Source organism: Peromyscus maniculatus, chromosome 9 (genome assembly GCF_049852395.1).
Source record: "Peromyscus maniculatus bairdii isolate BWxNUB_F1_BW_parent chromosome 9, HU_Pman_BW_mat_3.1, whole genome shotgun sequence".
NCBI classification, from domain to species: Eukaryota; Metazoa; Chordata; class Mammalia; order Rodentia; family Cricetidae; genus Peromyscus; species Peromyscus maniculatus.
This window is the reverse complement of record NC_134860.1, coordinates 55,793,883-55,813,510: the sequence shown is the minus strand read 5'-3', so window position 1 is coordinate 55,813,510 and position 19,628 is coordinate 55,793,883. Positions and strand designations below refer to the sequence as shown.

The following is a 19,628-nucleotide window of genomic DNA, read 5'->3' as shown; positions in this document are numbered from 1 at the left end:
ATAATTCTTATACATCTTTTTTGATCAAATGTTTTTTTGCAGTTAAAAATCCCAAAGACAACACAATCCAGATTGTCTGTGTAATATTCATCTTTACGTGGCTTTTTACATTAATTTTTTTGTCTCTTTCAAGCCTACGTATATTTTACACACATTGTAAACGATGTTATCTGAATCAGTCTTTTTGTGAGCCTATTGCTTTAAACTGCATCCTTCTAAGCCTGAAACAGCGCTGTGGCTGCTGGCTCCGCCCACTTCAGCTTCCCAACATGGCAGTGGTACGTTTTCCGCCAGCTCTGGGAGTCATCAAGTCTCAGAAATAGTGGGTCTAAGCTTTTATCAAAGCAGCATGTAGCCCAGAAACCTTTTTTTTTTTTTTTAAATACTAGTAAAGACTAAATCTACTACACAGCATAATGTGCCTCTGGCGTCTTAGACCCCCCCCCATTCCCGCCATACTGCCAGTCAAACGCACACGCCAGGAACCCGCCAGTGTTCAAACCCGCGTTTTGCGGCGTCTAGCTGCTCATATGAGACAAGAAGCAGGAACCTGGTTTTGGCTCTGTTTAGAATTGGTTATTAAATATTCTCAGGTTTAAGGTGGAAACTCGAGCCGTTGGGCGCCATTTGTTGCCGGAGGGCTTCTCTCCAGGTTCCCCAAGCCCCGCAGTCCCACAATCCACATATAAAATAATCACTCAGACGCTTATATCACTTATAAACTGTATGGCCGTGGCAGGCTTCTTGCTAACTGTTCTTTTATCTTAAATTAACCTATTTTTATAAATCTATACCTTGCCACGTGGCTGGTGGCTTCCCAGCGTCTTTACATGCTGCTTCTCCTGGCGGTGGCTGCAGTCTCTCTCCTCCTTCTTCCTGTTTCCCCAATTCTCCTCTCTCTTTGTCCCGCCTATACTTCCTGCCTGGTCACTGGCCATCAGAGTTTTATTTATATAGAGTGATATCCACAGCACAGGTGTATCTCTGTGAATCGGGGCCTGGTCTACATAGCAAGTTCCAGGACAGCCAAGGCTTCAGTTCGCTTTGGAAATATTTGACAGGTTTGGTTTGGTTTTGTTTTAAATAAAGTTAAACAGTGCAGTTACCCTGTTAAATATCTAGCCAAGGAAAAATTAAACCATCGTCCATAAAATTGAGCTCTACAAAAATGGCCATGACAGTTTGATTCATAGATAGCCAAAACCGCAGCCATGGATCACCGGCAGATGAATAAGTTGAATGTGTTGTGGTCAGACAGTACAACAAAGCTCCGCAGTCAACAGAAACAAGCCACAGGGATTCATCTCAAGACAACCATGCTGAAAGAAAAAAGGCACACACACACAGAGAACAATGTGCAGTGTTCAGTTCCGCTTGAAAACTAGATGAAGTTAATCTAGAGGCAAAAAACAGAATTGCCTCCATGGACATTCAGGAAGGACAGACGGACTACAGAGAGAAAACTTTTCAAGTATGCAAGGCTAGGATCTGGGTTTTAATGTGTGTAATTTTCTCTGTTGCACTGTCCATAGTAACCAAGCAGGGAGCACCAGGTGAAGCCCAGCTGAGCCAAGCATGGCAGAGTGCTCCTGCCCGAGGCTGAGTGCTCCTTACGTGGTAGTCCAGTGGATCATGTTCATGTCTGCGTGAAAGAAGTGAAGGTGTCGGGCAAAGGGAGGGATACAGAGTGCGAGATTGGGTTTTCAGCACAAGGTGAAACCAGTGTCAAGCTTTCACTTGTCAACCTGAAGTCACAGAGGTGTTGGGCACAGGGGAGGGAGGGCTCTAGAGAACCCAGCACAAGCCGTTTGTCTAACCAAACATAGGACGGGGTGCCAAGCTTAGATTGATAAGTTGTGATTTAATGTTAGCAGTTTGTAATTGCCAACAAGTCACATTTTTTAAAAAAGTCCTGATGATTTTTCCTAGTTGATTTAAACCATAGTTTGAGATTGTGTGTACATCTCATTTCTCTTTAATCCTTTTCTTTTAATTTGCTTTCCATATGAAGACTGGTACAAATGACCCTGAAAGGTAGGTAGGTTACTTAACATACTCCGTTTTAAGAAACTGTTAGTTTTATAATTAACAAAAATGAAGTATTTCAACATGTTACAAATAAATAAAAGGAAGCGCATATATAGAGGAATGGCCTTGTATGTGGTATGGATCTGAAAATGTGGCTGTAAACTATCAGTGGTTTAAGAAACATGCCTGAATAAAAATGGCCCAGAAGGAAGACGAGGTAGAAGCCTTGCAGACTGCAGCCGTTAGAGTTCGTCTGTTGGAGGAGCTGCAGCTAAGCAGAGAACTGTGGCCAGGGTGGCCTGTCTGCCTGCTTCCTCCTGCAGTCTTACATGGCAGGCAGTCAGCCGCAGACAGCTAGATGCCCTCTGACAGGTCAGCATGTTTCCAGGTTACTGCAAAACCTTCACTAGACAGACTTGTGAGCTCATTTCTGTAATCTTTTCAGCTGCAGAAGATCATAAGTAAGCAAGATGACTTCAAGACAGTGAAGACTAATGAGACAGAATACCAGGTATGTAAGGAGACCCTTCCAAATACACAGTCAGTAACAGCTGTCATCCCAGGTCATTGTGGGATTCAGGAAGGACTTGGTGTCTAGCCCACACACCACCAAGCTACACAGGTATGTGCAGATGCACAGGGCTGTCCAGCCAGTGCCAGGCCCTGCCCTGGGCAGCAAGTGAGGTTCCTATGTATGGCCAGGGGCTTTTTTCCTTTTGTTTTTTTTGGGAGACACAGTCTCACTCCGTAGCTCAGACTGGCCTTGAACTTCTAGCAATCTTCCATCAGCCTCCCTAGTGCAAAATGCCCAGTTTGATTTTCATTTTTATATAAGCAGTAGTATACTGTATATCACACACATTTTTCTTAATTTGTAGGGAGTATGTGTGTACCACAGCACAGGTGTGGAAGTCAGACCCCAACTTCCAATGTCTGTCCTTGCCTGCCTTGTTTAGGACTCTCGCCTCTGCACCTCCCATCTCCGCACAGGAGTGCTGGGATCATGAACTGGTGCTGATGTGCTGACAGCACGGAGGTTCTGAGGACCTGAACTCAGTCCCCACCCCTGTGTGGTCAGTACTCGACACACGAAACTGTCCCCATAGCTCAATATCTCATCTCATTGTGGCTTCAAAGTACATTGTTGTATGGCTATAATATTTATGCTGCCATTTCCTTTTGGGGAGTATTTGGCATATATCTCTTTCATAGTTCATAAAGCTGCAAGGAATAATCTTAGGATTACACTGTTTTATAGGCATGTGACTGTATCTTAGGGATAACTTACCACAAATTCAATTGCTGGATCAAGAGTGTGACTGTTGATAATGTTAGCAGACTTTGATGAATATTAACCAGTATGTCCTGTGGAACATGAATTTTCATTTCCACCAGTGGTGTATACCAATACATTTTGACTGACAATGTTCTATTAAATATAACTCCATCCTGTGAGATTTTCTTAAACTTCTGAATCACTCCATCTTTAGAACATGTCTATTTCAAAATGTGTAAATTTTTTAAAAATCACAGCCTCTGCCAGGAGCACATCTGTATCACAGCACTTGGGAGGCAGAGGCAGACAGAGCTCTGTGAGTTCAAGGCCAGCCTGGGATACAGTGAGACCCTGTCAAAAACCAAAACAGCTTCCCCTCCACTGACAGCACAGCGGGGAGGATTTAATCCTGATGCCAAAGTTGTCTTTTTAGGAAGAAAAAAATACTTAAGTTAGTCTAGGCTGGGAAATTGCTCGGTTGGTAAGCACTTGCATTGGAAGCCCAAGGACATGAACTCAATCCCCAGAACTGATGTAAAAGCTATTTAGTAGTGCACACTTGTAATCCCAACACTGGGAAGGCAGGCAGGAGTATCCTCGGGATTCCCTGGCAAGCTCATCTAACCTAACCTAGTTGGTGAGCTCTGGGCCAGTGAGAGACCTGGTTTCCAAAGAAGTAGATGTATTCCTGAGGGTAACGCCTAGGGTTGTCCTCTGGCCTACACACACACACAAACACTGTTAAAAATAACAATAATTAAGAGCTGGGGAAATGGCCCAGTGTCTAAAGCACTTGTGTGGAAACATAAGAACTGAACTCATGTACACATATTGGGCAGGTAGAGGGGCCACGGTGATCACAGCTTTGCAGATACAGGGCTTCTGACAGTCAGGGCCCAGTTAGACCCCGCCTCAGTGCAGTCGAGAGTAATCCAAAGGAGCTCCTCTGTCAGCCTTGAGCATCTACACACATGCACCACACATACACAAAGGCAGATATGTATAATACATGAATGAGAAACTCCTTGAAACAAATGAAAACTTAGAAATATTTGTTTGCTTAGAGCAAAGTATGTTGACATTGTTAAAACAGTGCTGTACTTCTTGAATCTCAGAATCCGGACCTCTAAGGTAGAATTGCAACTTCAAGGCCAAGTTGGGCTTTGGTGAGATCCTTAACTCAAAAAAAAAAAAAAAAAAGATGGGGCTTGAGAGATAGCTCAGTAGTTAAGAGCATTGGCTGCACTTCCAGAGGTCCTGAGTTCAATTCCCAGCACCCACATGGCAGCTCACAACTGTTTATAACTCTAAGCCTATAGGATCCATTGCCCTCTTCTGGTGTGCAGACCTACATGTAGACAGATCTTTAAAAAGGGGAAATGGGCAAGGAGACTGAAAATGCAGCTCAGTGTAGGGGCTTACAGAGCATGCACAGAATCCAAGGTCACCACATAAATAAAGCATAGAGGTGCAGTCCCATATCCAGGAGGTCAAGGTCATCCTTGCTACAAGAAACTCTGTCTCAAAAGAACAGAAGTTAAAATAGACTTGTAAAGTAAAATCAGCAACTCATAAATAGGGACTTGACTTTAAAGCAGATGTAATGTGAGACTGTCACTTCATTTAATTTTATATTGAGCAAGACTTAATCTAAATCTAACTAGAAAAACAAAATTACCAGGGAATTAAGGGGAAGAATTGGTAAATATGATCAAAATACATTGTATGAAATTCTCAAAGAATTAATAAAAATATTTTAGCTACCATAAACTTTTATTCATGCTTTGACATTTGGTCTGATGTTTGGTAAATGTCAAAAGTAGAAGCTATCCTTCTGAAGGGAATGTGGAAGTGTAATGTTCTGTCTAAACACATAGCTTACACCCCACAGAATTAACAAGAATCATATTTTTATGAAGTTGAATGTTACTCAGATTACTGGCACAATCATAATAGTCAGCTACTATTAAATAGCCAGCCCACCAGTAAATACTATGTAGTGTTTTGGGAATAAAACAGTTTTTTTCTGAGCTTAAATTTGGGGAGATTTGGCTATTTAATTGATTTGTCCTCTGATTCTGTAATCCTGAGGCAGTTACCCTTAACTTCATTAGATATGTAGAACCTTAGTACTGTGGAAATTTCAATCTAAAAATAAAAATTTCTAGTTCATAGCCAAACAGTGGGAGAGAGAATAAAGACACTTTCACAGCTAATTTTGTCTGTAGGCCCTGGGCAGACACAGGCCTTTGCTAAGAGGTGCCAAAGAGCTCCCTCCAGTCCTTCAGTTATTTGAGTTAGACAGCCCCTGACTGAACTGCTGCTCTATACAGAGAGAAGTCAGCACTGAAGACAGGAGCATAGGATACTAGACTCCAGACCAGTGTGGTGTAGCCTGCAGAGAGCCTTCTGGGTAGCAGTGTCAAAAGCATTTCAAGGAGCATTAGAAGGAGCTTACACCACTAGTCCAGGTGTGGTAACACACACCTGTAATCCCACCTGTACCGAATGAGGGTGAGAAGTAAGCACCCTGGACTCTTTCTAGAATTTTGACTTTCCCCCATTTAGTATAATTTTGACTGTAGGTTTGTCCTGTTAGAACGTGTCCCTTCTGTACTAGTTTCTGTAGGGCTTTTATCACAAAAGGCTTTTATCACAAAAGGATGTCAAGTGGGGGGGTGGGGGGAGTTAGTCAAGGAATAAGCAGGAATGACTGCCCTCACTCCCTTCTTGTCCTACAGGACACACTTGTGGATATTTCCCCAAGCTCCCACCCACAGGTTCCTTTTTGTCCTTTTTTATAGGAACCAACAGTGAAAGAGCCTGGAATTAACACAACCCTTCAAGTGCGTTTCTTTGGGAAAAGAGGAGAAAAAAAACTTCATTATAAAGAATTTCGAAGGTAAACATAAAATTTGGGAAATGTTTATATGTAAGAAATGAAGAAACTGGCCAAGCAGTGGTGGCGCACACCTTTAATCCCAGCACTCAGGAGGTAGAGGCAGGCAGATCTCTATGAGTTCAAGGCCAGCCTAGTCTACAAAATGAGTTCCAGGACAGTCAGAGCTCAAAAAGCCAAAAAAGAAAAGAAAAGAGAAAAAAATGAAGAAACTAAATATCCTCATTTCCTGGAACTGCAGACTGTAAAGCAGTGGTTCTCAGCTTCAGAGTCATGACCCCATTGGCAAACCTCTGTCTCCAAAAATATTTACATTATAATTCCTAACAGTAACAAAATTACAGTTATGAACTATCATTGAAATAACTTTATGGTTGGGGTCAGCACAGCATGAGGAGCTGTATTAAAGGGTCGCAGTGTTAGGAAGGCTGAGAAGCACTGCTCTAGACCAAGATTCTATTTATGGTTCTTTAAGGTATTTATCACTGAGAACTTAACCTATAAAACACTATTCTCAAGTATTCTAGCCTATTTAAAAAATAATGTCATTTATAAAACGTAATAGTTCTTTTTGGTTACTTGATACTGGCAACTAAGAGACATACCCCTAGCATTACTTCAGGGGGTTTTTGTTTTGTTTTGGTGTTTTGGTTTTTTGAGACAGGGTTTCTTTGTGTGCTCCTTGTAAGTAAATGTGTTGCAACTCCGTGGGTTTGGCCCCACGTTTTGGCACCAAAATGTGAGTTTTCCAAATCTGGGGAAAGATATCCTGACTACTTGGGGAGTCAGGCAACACCTTGAGCTGCTTAGGACAGCTCTGACAGCTGGAGCTGCAAAAGAGACAGCTCAGCCTTGGAAAGCGAGGTATCCCGGACACCTCGAGCTGCTCAGGACAGCTGTGCCCTGAAGGTGTCCTGGACACCTGGAGCTGCTTAGGACAGCTCTGATGGCTGGAGCTGCAAAGAGACAGCTCAGCCCTGGAAGGGAAGTTTTTCTGACTGTCAGAAAATCAGGCCTGGAACTGATTCAGCAGGGAAGGGTATTCTGACTGTTTAAGAGAGTCAGGCGTGGAGCTGCCAAGAGCTCTGCATGGAGGGGTATCCTAACTGTTCAGGAGAGTCAAGCTATACCTGGTGTGATGGGGGATGGTCTCCCCACAGGATATAGCAGTCCTGTTCCTCTCCTGGAGAGCCACTACAGCTGAGCTTTGCTCAGCCCTCCCTTAAGGGGACTTCCTAGCAGAGCTCTTTTTCTCTGGCCTAAGATGTTGCTTCTTTTGCTTCACTCTGCAAAAAGATCTCCTCCGGCTCTAGAGAAAAGTGTTACTTTTTCAGCTCTCTCTTGCTCTATCCACTGAGGGAACATCTCAGCAAGGATCTTCTGTTCAGCTACTCCTTGTTCTATCCACTAAGAGACATCTCAGTGAGGATCTTCTCTATGCCAGTGAATGAAGATCTTCACACCCAAAACTTTTTTGAGAAAGAGGTTTATTTGGGAAGGAGGAGTCCAGGAGAGTAGCTGCCTCTACCAGGGTGGAGAGAATAGCTCTTTTTAATTGATCAGACAGGGCAGTTTGTATAGGATGCCTTGGGGGCGGAGTCAAGGCCCAGGGTTCTACTGTCCTGCTCTGTGATTGGTTGGTTTCACAAGTCAGTTGGCCAGGGGCAGAGATGGCTCTGAACTGAGCCAAACTGTGTTTCTTTCACTGTCCTTACTTAGCTTTTTGACACTAATTCTAAGGCCAGGGTACATTTCTTTCACTGACTCTGACTCTGGGGACCAGGAGTGTTTCTTTGGCACTAGTTTAAGAGTCAGGGCATGTTTCCTTGGCTCTGGGTTTGGGGATAAAGTGTTAATTTCTGTGGCTCAGGTCCCAAACCCAGGCCGTATTCTTTCCCTGGTCCTGGGCCCCAGGGCCAGGGTTCTACTGTCCTGCTCTGTGATTGGTTGATTTCACAAGTCAGTTAGCCAGGGGCAGAGATGACTCTGATTTGAGCCAAACTGTGTTTCTTTCACTGGTCTTATCTGAGCCATCTTTCCCTAGTTCTGGGCTCCAGGGTCAAGGTGGGTTTCTTTAGCCAGCCCTTTTTCCCTACACTCCTGGCTGTCACTCTATAGACCAGGCTGGCCTTGAACTCACAGAGATCTGCCTGACTCTTCCTCCCAAGTGCTGGGATTAAAGGCATGCTCCACCACTGCCCAGCAATTTTGTTCTTAACACAAAAAACAACCAGCCACATTGAAGGTAAAACAAGTCCATGCGCTGTGTTCCTGAGTGCAGCTCTGCTGTGGCCAGCACTGGCTGATCTCAGCTGGAGTTACTGTGCATTGAAGCTGTTCTGAGATGTGGGGACTCAGCTCTGGTCTACACAGGCCTCTTCTGTAGAGACCCAGCATAATCGGTATAACCCAACAGCTGTATTATGCAAGCAGCTGGAACAGTGCATTAGGAAGCAGGCAGCTCCATGTCTTGGATAAAGCTTTATGCTAACACTGACTTGGAGCAGTTCGCTTAACTTCCTTGAATTCATTTCTTTGTGAAATTGGGCCAGTAGAGTATCTGGTTTCTGCTGACATTAACAGAGTGGAGCCCCGCTTACCTCCTCCCAGGGCCTCCCTGTAGTGCTCTCTGGAATAGTCTCTCAACGGGTACTAGAAAGCAGCAGATCAGAACACCAGAAAAATACTGATCTGGAAGGCAGAGGGCCTGCACCTTATTCAGCTCACTGCATTTCTTCTACGATTTAGTGTGTGTGTATATGTGTGTGTGTGTGTACACATGCTGTTGTATGTCAGGCCGTGTCTCAAACACTAGTCCCTTTTGCAAGCTATGTGACAATATGCACACCATTCAGATGCATTGCACTAAGTGCTTCTGTCAGTGAAGAGGTGATTTTACCCCGTGTGGGAAGTTGGGAGTAGATAAGGGGAGACCCCCGTGAAGGTGTGTGGCCCATGAAGTTATACGGGTTCTCATGTATGTTTCTCAGATGGTTTTCTTTTAAAAGGCCCTTGGCATTGCAAGGAAGCTGAAGTGAGAAGAGATACATGTTCTTTCCTTTCATAACCGTAGTCAGTGCCATTCAGACGAGGTGGCACCTCTGCTTTCTCCTCCTCCTCTGTCCAGTTGGTCACCAAATACCGTTAATTCCCTTCTCATGATCTCTTGGTTTCTCACTTCCTTCAGTGCTGCGGCAACCCAGCACATTTCTTTGCCTCTTGCTCCGTTTCTTCAGTCAGCCTACCCATCTGTTAGTGCCTTCCTCCTATGTCAGAAGACAGAAGGTGAGAAGAACAGCACAGCTCTGTGTGCACATCTCTTCGTTTGCTACACACTCACTCATCTCCAAGTAGAGATTCTGTAATGATCCCAAGGCAGGTCAGTCCGTGAAGTGATTGTTCTGTAAACACAAGGACCTTATGAAGAAACAGACGCAGCTGCACATGCCTGTAACCCGAGGGCTGGGGAGGCAGAAACAGAAGGCTCCCTGGAGCTTGCTGGCCAGCCGCATTCACCAATCAGCCGTGACAGACCCTGTCTCAAAAAAGAAAGTGGAAAAGTGATGGAGGAAGATGACAGGTTTCAATCTATAATCTTCACAAACATTGAAACACACACACACATACCAACACACACACTATCACACATGCACCTATACATGCACACTAATACATACAACACTCATACATGCACCCATACACATACACACACCAACACACACACTACCACAAATGCATCCATACACACACAATAAAGTACATGCACACAATAACACAAAAAAAGAATCATTGAATATTATCATAGTACACAATACAATAAAACTCAGTAAAACAGGATGCAAATTATATCAGTAAAATATCTCTAACCCGTAAGTTCAACCCAGAACGCATTCAGTTTTAGGCAGAATTCTGCTTTGACCCATAAAGAAGCATAGTATCAAAAAAATCTGTGCTTCTGGTACATTCAGCTAATGTTGTAGGTGGCAAGTGCTCATCACAGAGGTAGACACCTACGCCCATGCTCCCTCCACACTTGGAAGTTTACAGGAGAAATGCAGACCCTGAAGCCAGCTGTTAACAATGGTGCTTTCTCCCACTGGACTGAAGGTATCTTTTTTTAATCCCATGTATCTAATTCCACCCATTTCAAACTGTGGTATGACACACACACAAATAAAAATTATTTTAAAGGAGATTGCAACACATGAAAACATAGGATGCTCAGAATGGCTTTCACTTGACTTGGGTAATAATCCCTAGTGCAACTCTTCTAGGTTCTTGTTCAATAAAGTAAAAGTTTAATCTATTCAACCTGTACCTTCCTAGGAAGCTGTTGGTGTGACTTTGCTCAAAGTGCCAGGCTGTTTTTATAAAAAAGAAAAGAAAAGGCTTGTGGAGTTGTAGACTTTCACACTTTTGCCCTGATAACTCAGATAGTGTAGACCTAAGCTTCTGATACAAAGTCATTGTCCCTGTGTTGGTGTCCATTCATTATTAAGCTAAAAGGAATGTCCTTTCTTAAACTTTAATTTTTCCAGTTATTGATGTTTCTACATTAGAAAAAATGCTTTCCACAGGAGATTAGTTTCTGTGGATCTATTAAAGCAGCATTTTGCGTAACTTTTATGCCTTCACATTGATCCCAGCTTAGGTTGCCAGGTGTAATGTGCACAGACATTCTGGACTGTTGAACTTCACCAGCTTCTCTGGCTGCTCTCTCTGCACCCCGACACAGCCCCGATGCTTCCTTATGCCACTTGGTGGGGGGAGAGATGCCTTGAAGCCCCACTTACAATATTGGGTGGGATGCCACTAGCTGATTATACCAATTTTGTATTTTAATATCTAGATTTATGGAAAATTTACAAACAGAAGTTCAAGAAATGGAATTCCTTCAGTTTTCTAAGGGTCTGAATTTCATGAGAAAGGAAGACTTTGCCGAGTGGCTCCTCTTCTTCACTAACACTGAGAACAAAGACATCTACTGGAAAAACGTGAGAGAGAAGCTGTCCGTAGGAGAGGTCGGTGTGCCTTATTCTTATACACGGGATAGAAATGAAACTAGAAAGTTCCTATAACCGAGGAAAGTAACTTCTGAATTACTTGAGACAGGGCTCCTGTTACTGAAGCCTGAAACCGGTCAGGGACATCTTCCGTGTACGATCTCCCCGTCGTGAGCTGCCTCAGACACAGAGGACAGCCTCTGTGAGCCTGCAGCTCCGCCGTGAGACGAGGCTCTCCCCAGTGCTGACTGCTGCTCTGGATAGCCTAGCCAGTGAAAATGAGCAAGGTTGTTTGTTGGTAAAGATGGTGAAACTTTGAAAGGGGGCCGTGGTTGTCTCTGTTTACATAGGCTTTGGCTTTGACTCTGTAGCCAGCGAGCCCAACAGAACCCACTTGAAAACCACTAGGAACGGGCCGGGCGTTGGTGGCGCACGCCTTTAATCCCAGCACTCGGGAGGCAGAGCCAGGCGGATCTCTGTGAGTTCGAGGCCAGCCTGGGCTACCAAGTGAGCTCCAGGAAAGGCGCAAAGCTACACAGAGAAACCCTGTCTCGAAAAACCAAAAAAAAAAAAAAAAAAAGAAAAAAAGAAAACCACTAGGAACAATGTGAATTCAGTGAAGTGCCTGTTGTGTCGTCAGTATATTAGAAGTGGCTGTCCTGTGTACACATTTTAAGTGAGAAAGTGTGATGTGTGTGTGAGATACAAAATGATAATCACCAAACTAGCAATCATGGCTTTTACACGTGTCTGAGTTACTTCCTGTTGCTGTGATAAAACGCCATGACTAAACGCAACTTCCAAAAGAGAACATTTAACTTGGGCTCCCGGTGTCAGGGTTGGAGTCCATGGTGACATAGCAAAGGTATGGTGGCAGGAACAGCTGAGAGCTCACGTCTTAAGCCACAGAGACAGAGAGAGAGACAGACAGACAGACAGACAGACAGACAGACAGACAGACAGACACCCTGGGAACGACACAAGTCTTTTGAAAACTCAAAGTGTGACATACATCCTCCGACAAGGCCACACCTCCTAATGCTTCTCACACAGTTCTACCAGCTGGGGACCAGGTAGTCAAGCATGTGAGCTGTGAGCCATGGATGCCCTTCTCGTTCAGACCTCTGTCCAGTAGTGAAATTTCAAGGGATTGTTTGTTTGTTATATTTCTGTTTGTTTTGAATCTGTGCCTAGCCATATTGCAGGGACTGATCTTAAACTTGGAAGCTCAGATGGTCTTTCACCTCTGCTTCCCCAGGCATTTGTCAACACAGTTTTTTCTTCCTTTGTAATTTTATGTAAGCAAAATGGTTTTGGCGTGAACAAGTATTTTTATATAAGGTCTTAAAAACTATTTCTATTTTTTAAATTATGAACCCCTTTTTTTTTTATGTGTGTCCATGTGTGTTTGTATATATGTGATGCTCATGGAGGCCAAAAGAAGGTGTCAGATCCTCTGGAACTGGAGTTACAGGAGTTTGCAACCCACTCTAGGTGTTGGGAATGGAATTCTGGCCCTGTGTAAAAGCAGTCAATAGTAGTACCTGCTAGGCCATCTCTCCAGCCTTTAGAGCTACTTCTAACAAAGGGGAAAAGATAAAATATGTGTGATCCAGGCATGGTGGCACACAACTTTAATCTTAGTACTCCGAGGGCAGAGGCAGGTGGATCTCTGTGGGTTCCAGATCAGCCTGGTCTACAGAGCATGTTCCAGGCCAGCTTGTTTTACAATCAAGTTCCAGGATAGCCAGGGCTAAACAGAAAAACACTGTCATTTAAAAAAAAAAAAAAAAAAAACATACAAGTGGTCCCTTTTCTCCCTCTCTCAAGGTTATCCAGTATTTGTAATTCTCCTGCCTCAGCCTCCTGTATGCCACCATGCCTAGTTGGGCAATACATTAATAATTGAAATGGAAATACATAATTACAAAAGAATTTAATTTTTAAAATGAAGAAACATTCACAGTGGTGACACGCGCCTTTAGTTCCAGTACTCCAGAGCCGAGGCAGATAGATCTTGAGTTTGAGGCCAGCCTGGTCTACAAGGAGAAACTCTGTCTCAAAAAAACCCCAAATTAAAAAATTTTTAAAAAAGGAGAGAGATGTTTACAACCTGATTAGTTACAAGGAAACAGCTGGTTTTAGAGCTGCCACTGGTATTGAATAGGAAACAAGTGTTTTACTTAGAAATGCTCCTCCTGGGCCCTGTCAGGTTGACAGCTGAAGCTAATTAGCACATAGTGGACTCTTAAAACCCATGACTCTCAAACACTCAGAAGGATCTGAGACTTCTCTGTTTATATGAGAGTTTAAAAGATCAGTCTGTCAACTACTACAAAGTATCTGAAATTTTTATGTTTCCAAATTACCCCGCACAATTTAATGGATGCTTACAGAAGATACAAGATTATTGGGTCAAAGAACAAAAAAATAAAAATAAATAAAACAAAACAAAACAACCATTACTCACAGCACGAGGGTGAGCATCTTGTTTGTGTTAATTTACCCTCACTGCCCAAAGCCCTAACAGTGATTGGGAGAGTCCCTGAGGAAAGCTACCGTGCAGGAGATCATCCAGTCAAACACATCAGTCCTTCAGAAGAGGCCAGAAGCAAGATTTCCTGACCTCTCTGCAGAAGGAGACCTGGTTGTTATTATACTGGCAATAAGCAAAGTAGTCCTCTGTCTGAGGAAAACACTGTGTAGTTAGGGTACCTGTGCGGGTGGGGACACTCTTGAGCTGGTGGCCTTGGGTTCCATAAGAAAGCAGGCTGAGCAAGTCAGTAAGAAGCATCCCTCCATGGCCTCTGCATCAGCTTCTGCTTCCAGGGTCCTGCCCTGCTTGAGTTCCTGACCTGATTTCCCTCAGTGATGAACAGTGATATAAATGTGTAAGCCAAATAAGCCCTTTCCTCTCCAAGTTGTTTTGGTCATGGTGTTTCATCACAGCAATGATAACTGTCACCAGGACAGGACATAAAGTTACAAGAAGAAAAATCCCATATGAACAGTACAAAACAGATGGGAATGAGGTGCCATTTCCCCCTGTGGAAAAGCCTTGCAGGCACAGGGTCCTGAGTACAGGCCTCAGCATGATAGAAAGAGAAGTGGGCATTGGAATGGCTGCACTCCGTGCCTGTTTTAAGATCCTGATAAGATATACAGAGAAATGGTCCCTGTTCACAACTGTGCTGACAAATTCCCTGTGAAAAAGAAAAAGGTGGAGTGCAGAAACGCGTGAGAAGGTGGTTCCCGAGTCGGCAGGCAGTCTGTGTTGTGGGGTGCACAGCTGCTTTCGTGTGAGCTGTGTATTTCTGGAAGCGTACAGGTGCTGCCCATGCCTTTGCGGTGAGGTCAGAAGAGGGGTCGGAGGAGGAAGGCAGGCTCCTGATCCTTCACACTGCTGACGTTTTTTAACCTTGGTCCTATATTCTTCACAGTTTGTTGTTGTTGTTGGGACTGGAGAGGTGGCTCAGTGGTTAAGAGCACTGGCTGCTCTTGCAGAGGACCCAGTTTGATTCCAACCCCACATGGTGGCTCACAACTGTAACTCCGTCTAGGGAGCTTGAGCTTTCTCTGGCCTCCATGGGCAGCAGGCGTGTAAGTGGTACACAGACAACACCCATACACACAAGAAAAACAATGAACTTTTTAATTTGTTGTAGTTTTTACAAATAAAACTTAAATTATTCCACAAAGGCCCACAAAAGCTGAAAGCAGTGAGACTTGCATAGATCATGTGTGGACAGAGGGCGGGTCCTAAAAGGCCCTGCAGAGATAAGATCTGGAAGAATTTTCTTTAAGATTGAGAACTTTCACACTGTGACTCAGCCAGCGTGTACCTATATAATCCAGCTACTCTGGAGATCAAGGCAAGAGGGATAATGAGTTTGAGATCAATCCAGGCATCATCAGTTGAAGGAGGAGACGAGTTTTCTGAGTTTTTTTTTTTTTTAAGATTTATTTATTTTATGTATGAGTGCTCTATCTAGTGTATGGCTTTATAACAGAAGAGGGCATCAGATCCCACTATAGATGGTTGTGAGCTACCATGTGGGTGCTGGGAATTGAACTCGGGACCTCTGGAAGGGCCATCTCTCCAGCCCCTCTCTGATTTCATTTTACTGGAAAAAGTAGCTTTTTAACTTAGGTTTTGTTTGTTTTTAAGTACATAGATACTGAAATCAGATAGACCAGGGTTCATATCTCATTGTTCTAATCCATAGACTTTGGACAAAGGAAACTAAGAGGTGCCTGCCTGAGATTTAGGCTAAGGTCACACACATCATGGATGGCAATAGAAGGATGGTTGATTGAAGTTTCAGCACAGGCCACCTTGCTCAGTGCCTGTACACCGGTTAAGTAGGAGTGGCCCACTGAACAGGCTGTGATAGTCTCCTTGGCCTCGGTCACAAAGTACAGAAACCTGTCTTCTCTGTGTTCTGGAGATGTGGCGTCTAAGATCAAATGCCAGCAAGGCTGGGTTTGAACTGGTTTCGTGGTGAAATTCCTCTCAGCTTCCACACAGTGTCGTCTGTGTCGTCACGACTGCTCTTTGGGGGTGTGTGCACATGTACATAGGGAGAACGGGAACAGAGCGGCAATGGGCACTAATGAGTATTCCCTCAGACATCAGCCTTGCAGGCTGCAACCCTCCCGTGACCGCAGCCTCCTTATCAGGGGGTTAGAACTTCAGAATGAGCCTAAGGAGGAAACCAGGGCTGGTCTAGAGGACGAGGTCCACACAGCATGTGGTACCCTTGCTCTCATGGACCTTCCTCAGCTGAGAATCTAGTATCCGTTCTTATCCTGTTTAACATTTCATCAACTTGCTTAGAGAGATCGAAGTTCAATAAGCTTTAGGATAGAAGACTTAACATCAATAAGATTTTGATGTATATACAAAATTATAATTTAAAAAACTTTCTTTTTATTAGAGCATTAGTTTGGATGAGTTCAAGTCATTTTGCCATTTTACAACGCATTTGGAAGACTTTGCTATCGCCATGCAAATGTTTAGCTTAGCTCATCGCCCTGTGAGACTGGGTAAGATGTGGATCATTTAATTTTTATTGTCTGTAAGTAGTTTCACCATTCAGTAGATGATACCGATAAGGAGATGATTAGCCAGCAGTAAAATAATGCATCTTGGTTATTCTCAGTTCGTAGCAGCAGCACACTTACTCAAAAGTTACTTTATTTGCTTTTATTTTCTTACTCTCAGGAAGGGGGAAGAGGGAAGGGAGTGGAATTGACTGTGTTACTAGGAGCCTCGATTAACTGGAAATGGCCTGCTTTACTCTCATGGCATTTCTCAACCAAACGCATGATTTGAATACACCTCTCAAATCATGGCACTGTGGGTTACGTCACTTAAACTAATTTACCTGGTTGATTGGCAGTCTCTTGTTTTGCTTCTCAGCGGAGTTTAAGAGAGCTGTGAAAGTAGCAACTGGACAAGAACTCTCAAACAATATTCTGGACACCGTCTTCAAGATCTTTGACTTGGATGGTGATGAGTGCCTAAGCCACGGGGAGTTTCTTGGAGTACTGAAAAACAGGATGCATCGAGGTTTATGGGTAACAGATTTTTAGTTTATTTCTTGTTTTGTTTTGTTTTTTACCTGTGTTTTTACATGTTAGTGACAATGGTATTAAACCTAGGATTTAGGACAAATGTAATACCTTAAGTGGAATCTTAATCATTTATACAGAAACTGTAAACTACAACCAAAACACTGAGCTGTCTTTTACAAAGAATGATAATTAGCATTTTCTTTGCTTTAAAAATAACCTGAGTCTGGGGAAATGGTTCAGTTAGTAAGTGCCTGGGTTCAGTCCCCAGAAACCCTATAAATGCCAGGCACAGTGGCATGTGCTTGTAATCTCATTTCTGGGGAGGCAGAGGTAGGCGGGTCTGAGGGTTTTGCTAGCTAGCCAGACTAGCCTACTTTTTGAGCTTCAGGCCAGTGAATAACACCCAAGGCTATCCTCAGACCTCGGTCATAGTACATGCTTGCACACACACTTGTATATTTGAATGTGCACATGCACGCGCACACACACACACACACACACACACACAAATCTGAATCTAGTAGAAAAACCACTCTTGAGAAATCATAGCCTTAGATCTAACCTGGAGTCTGACTTTGGATCTGACCTTAGATCTGACTTTGGAACTGACCTTGGATCATTAGGTTGAAATCCTGCTCTGTTGTATATTAACTGATGAATCTTGAAAAGCTACTTAGTTTTCCTGTGGCTCAGATACCTCATCTATATAAGTAAGAAAACTAATAGACTTACCAACAATAGCTATACTGGGGACTAAATATAAAGCACGCAGAGCTCTCAATACTTGTCGTGGCTGCTCATAGTCATGTGCTGGGCTCTGACTAGGGGAAAAATAAAGCCCAGAATTTTGTTTGCATTAACATCTACAAGATGTACTCTCGTGAAAGAAATTTGCATTATAACTTGGGTCTTAAGCATCTCCACAGACAGTAAGTACACAGTTAGGAAGAGAGCCAGGAAAGAGGGATAATAGAGAATTGATGCTTGTGTTCATAGCATAAGATTATTCATTTACAACTTAGAAAAGAGATCCCGATCCCACAGCACATGTAATCTGGGAGAAATTAATCAATATGGTCTTCATTACATGCATTTGGCAACATAGCCCACCCTCAGCTTTCTTTAAGAAGTGTGGAAAGGCAGTGAGCAGGACCATAAGACAGGAGACCATGCCAGGCGGTGGTAGCACACACCTTTAATCCCAGCACTCGGGAGGCAGAGGCAGGCGAATCTCTGTGAGTTCGAGGCCAGCCTGGGCTACAGAGCAAGATCCAGGACAGGCATCAAAGCTACACAGAGAAACCTTGTCTTGAAAAAAAAAACAAAAAAGACAGGAGGCCATGCCCATACTCAGGTTTTTTTTAAGAAGTTTGGAAAGGCAATGAGCGGGACCATAAGACAGGAGACCTTGTCTAGCCTGATTCCAGTGACTGCTGGTCTTTCTCTGGGCTAACAGGTGCCGCAGCAGCAGAGCGTGCAAGAATACTGGAAATGCGTGAAGAAGGAAAGCATCAAGGGCGTCAAGGAAGCCTGGAAACAAGCTGGAAAGGGCCCCTTTTAAGGAAGAGATGGGTAGCAATTACATCGTTTGAGGTGCCAGAATCTGTGACATTTTCTCAAAGAATGAACTGTTTTTCTCTAAGTCTTCATTGAGTTGCTTTGTAAAGATGCCATGTACTCATTTTCTGATTCAGGAAATTGGAAGGGCGGGGGATTAAGTGTGTGCCATGGTGTGCATGTGGAAGCCAGAGGCCAGCCTGTGGGAGCCATTCTCTCCTTCTACATGGGAGTCCCGGAGATTGAACTTGGGTCGTGAGCTTTGGCGTCAAGTGCCCTCACCAGATACGCCAAGTCACCAGCTCTGACTCAGTCAGTTCTTGGTAAAAAGAACAAAAGGTTCCTCTCCAAACACACACTGCATTGTCAGAGGCCTGTATGCAGAGCGATGCTTTGGTAGGCTGGACGCTCTAGGTCGTTACGGAGCTCTTGGACATGAGGATGTGAAATGCTCTCTAGAAGGCTAATCAAGTGCCGCAGGGAAAGGGACTTAATTCTCAAGACAGGGATGGATGCCAGAAGCTGTGGTTTCCCAGGGAGTAAATGCAGTCAAACGCTTGCTCCAGTTTCTCTTCTCCGTGTCCTGTCCTGTGTGACTGTTCCTTAGCAGTGTGTTCCCTGCCTTGAAAAGAACATGTGACAGTGTCTTGTCTGGAAGCAGGATAAAGTATGTACATTGATACAAGAAAAATATGCTTTCTTTTAAATTGTCTATGCTTTTGAGATATAAATGCATTACCCTCTCCCAAACACATGGGTTTGGGGGCTCAGCCTGCATGGGACACAGCTGAGTACCACACTTTCCTAACCACACACACACACACACACACACACACACACACACACACACACAAGATCAAGGTCTTATAAGATATATTGGGTTGTGGGAAACATTCAAGATGGCACTATAAAATAGTAGGCAATAAAATCAATATGAAATCATGTTAAGGGGAGATGTATGTACATGTTTATGTATGTGTGTACAGGTGGGCATGTACATGTATGTGGAAGCCCCTGCTCCTGTAACTCCTCCCCCATGTTCCTGAAGTACAACCCCAATAAACCCATTACTTCACCAAGCTGGACTGGTGTGATACTGTTACTGTGGTCTGGTTTTTTTTATTTATTTATTTATTTATTTATTTATTTATTTATTTATTTATTTATTTATTTATTTATTTATTTATTTCATGTGTGTAGATGTTTTACCTACACTGTGTGCACCTTGTGTACCTGTGGATGTTGCGAGCCACCATGTGGGTGCTGGGAACCAAAACCCAGGTCCTCG

General features: G+C 43.6%; 1 protein-coding gene and 1 long non-coding RNA gene across 2 annotated transcripts in view; one reads left to right on the top strand and one right to left on the bottom strand.

Annotated features, from left to right (window-relative positions):
* The window catches only part of Micu2 (mitochondrial calcium uptake 2), a 91,675-nt gene extending 72,256 nt beyond the window's left edge, over nucleotides 1–19,419 (top strand). Inside the window, exons 7-12 of the mRNA XM_006988448.4 lie at nucleotides 2,474–2,539; nucleotides 6,109–6,206; nucleotides 11,053–11,224; nucleotides 16,144–16,252; nucleotides 16,629–16,786; nucleotides 18,240–19,419. Of these exons, the coding sequence (XP_006988510.3) occupies nucleotides 2,474–2,539; nucleotides 6,109–6,206; nucleotides 11,053–11,224; nucleotides 16,144–16,252; nucleotides 16,629–16,786; nucleotides 18,240–18,344 (708 nt within the window). The 3' untranslated portion in view covers nucleotides 18,345–19,419. The remainder of the gene's footprint in view (nucleotides 1–2,473; nucleotides 2,540–6,108; nucleotides 6,207–11,052; nucleotides 11,225–16,143; nucleotides 16,253–16,628; nucleotides 16,787–18,239) is intronic.
* On the bottom strand, nucleotides 9,077–16,732 carry LOC143267393 (uncharacterized). The gene is made up of 2 exons (XR_013042439.1): nucleotides 16,594–16,732; nucleotides 9,077–9,738 (listed from the first exon to the last, which is right to left on the bottom strand). It is a non-coding gene; the product is annotated as an uncharacterized LOC143267393 (long non-coding RNA).
* Nucleotides 19,420–19,628: the final 209 nt, after the last annotated feature.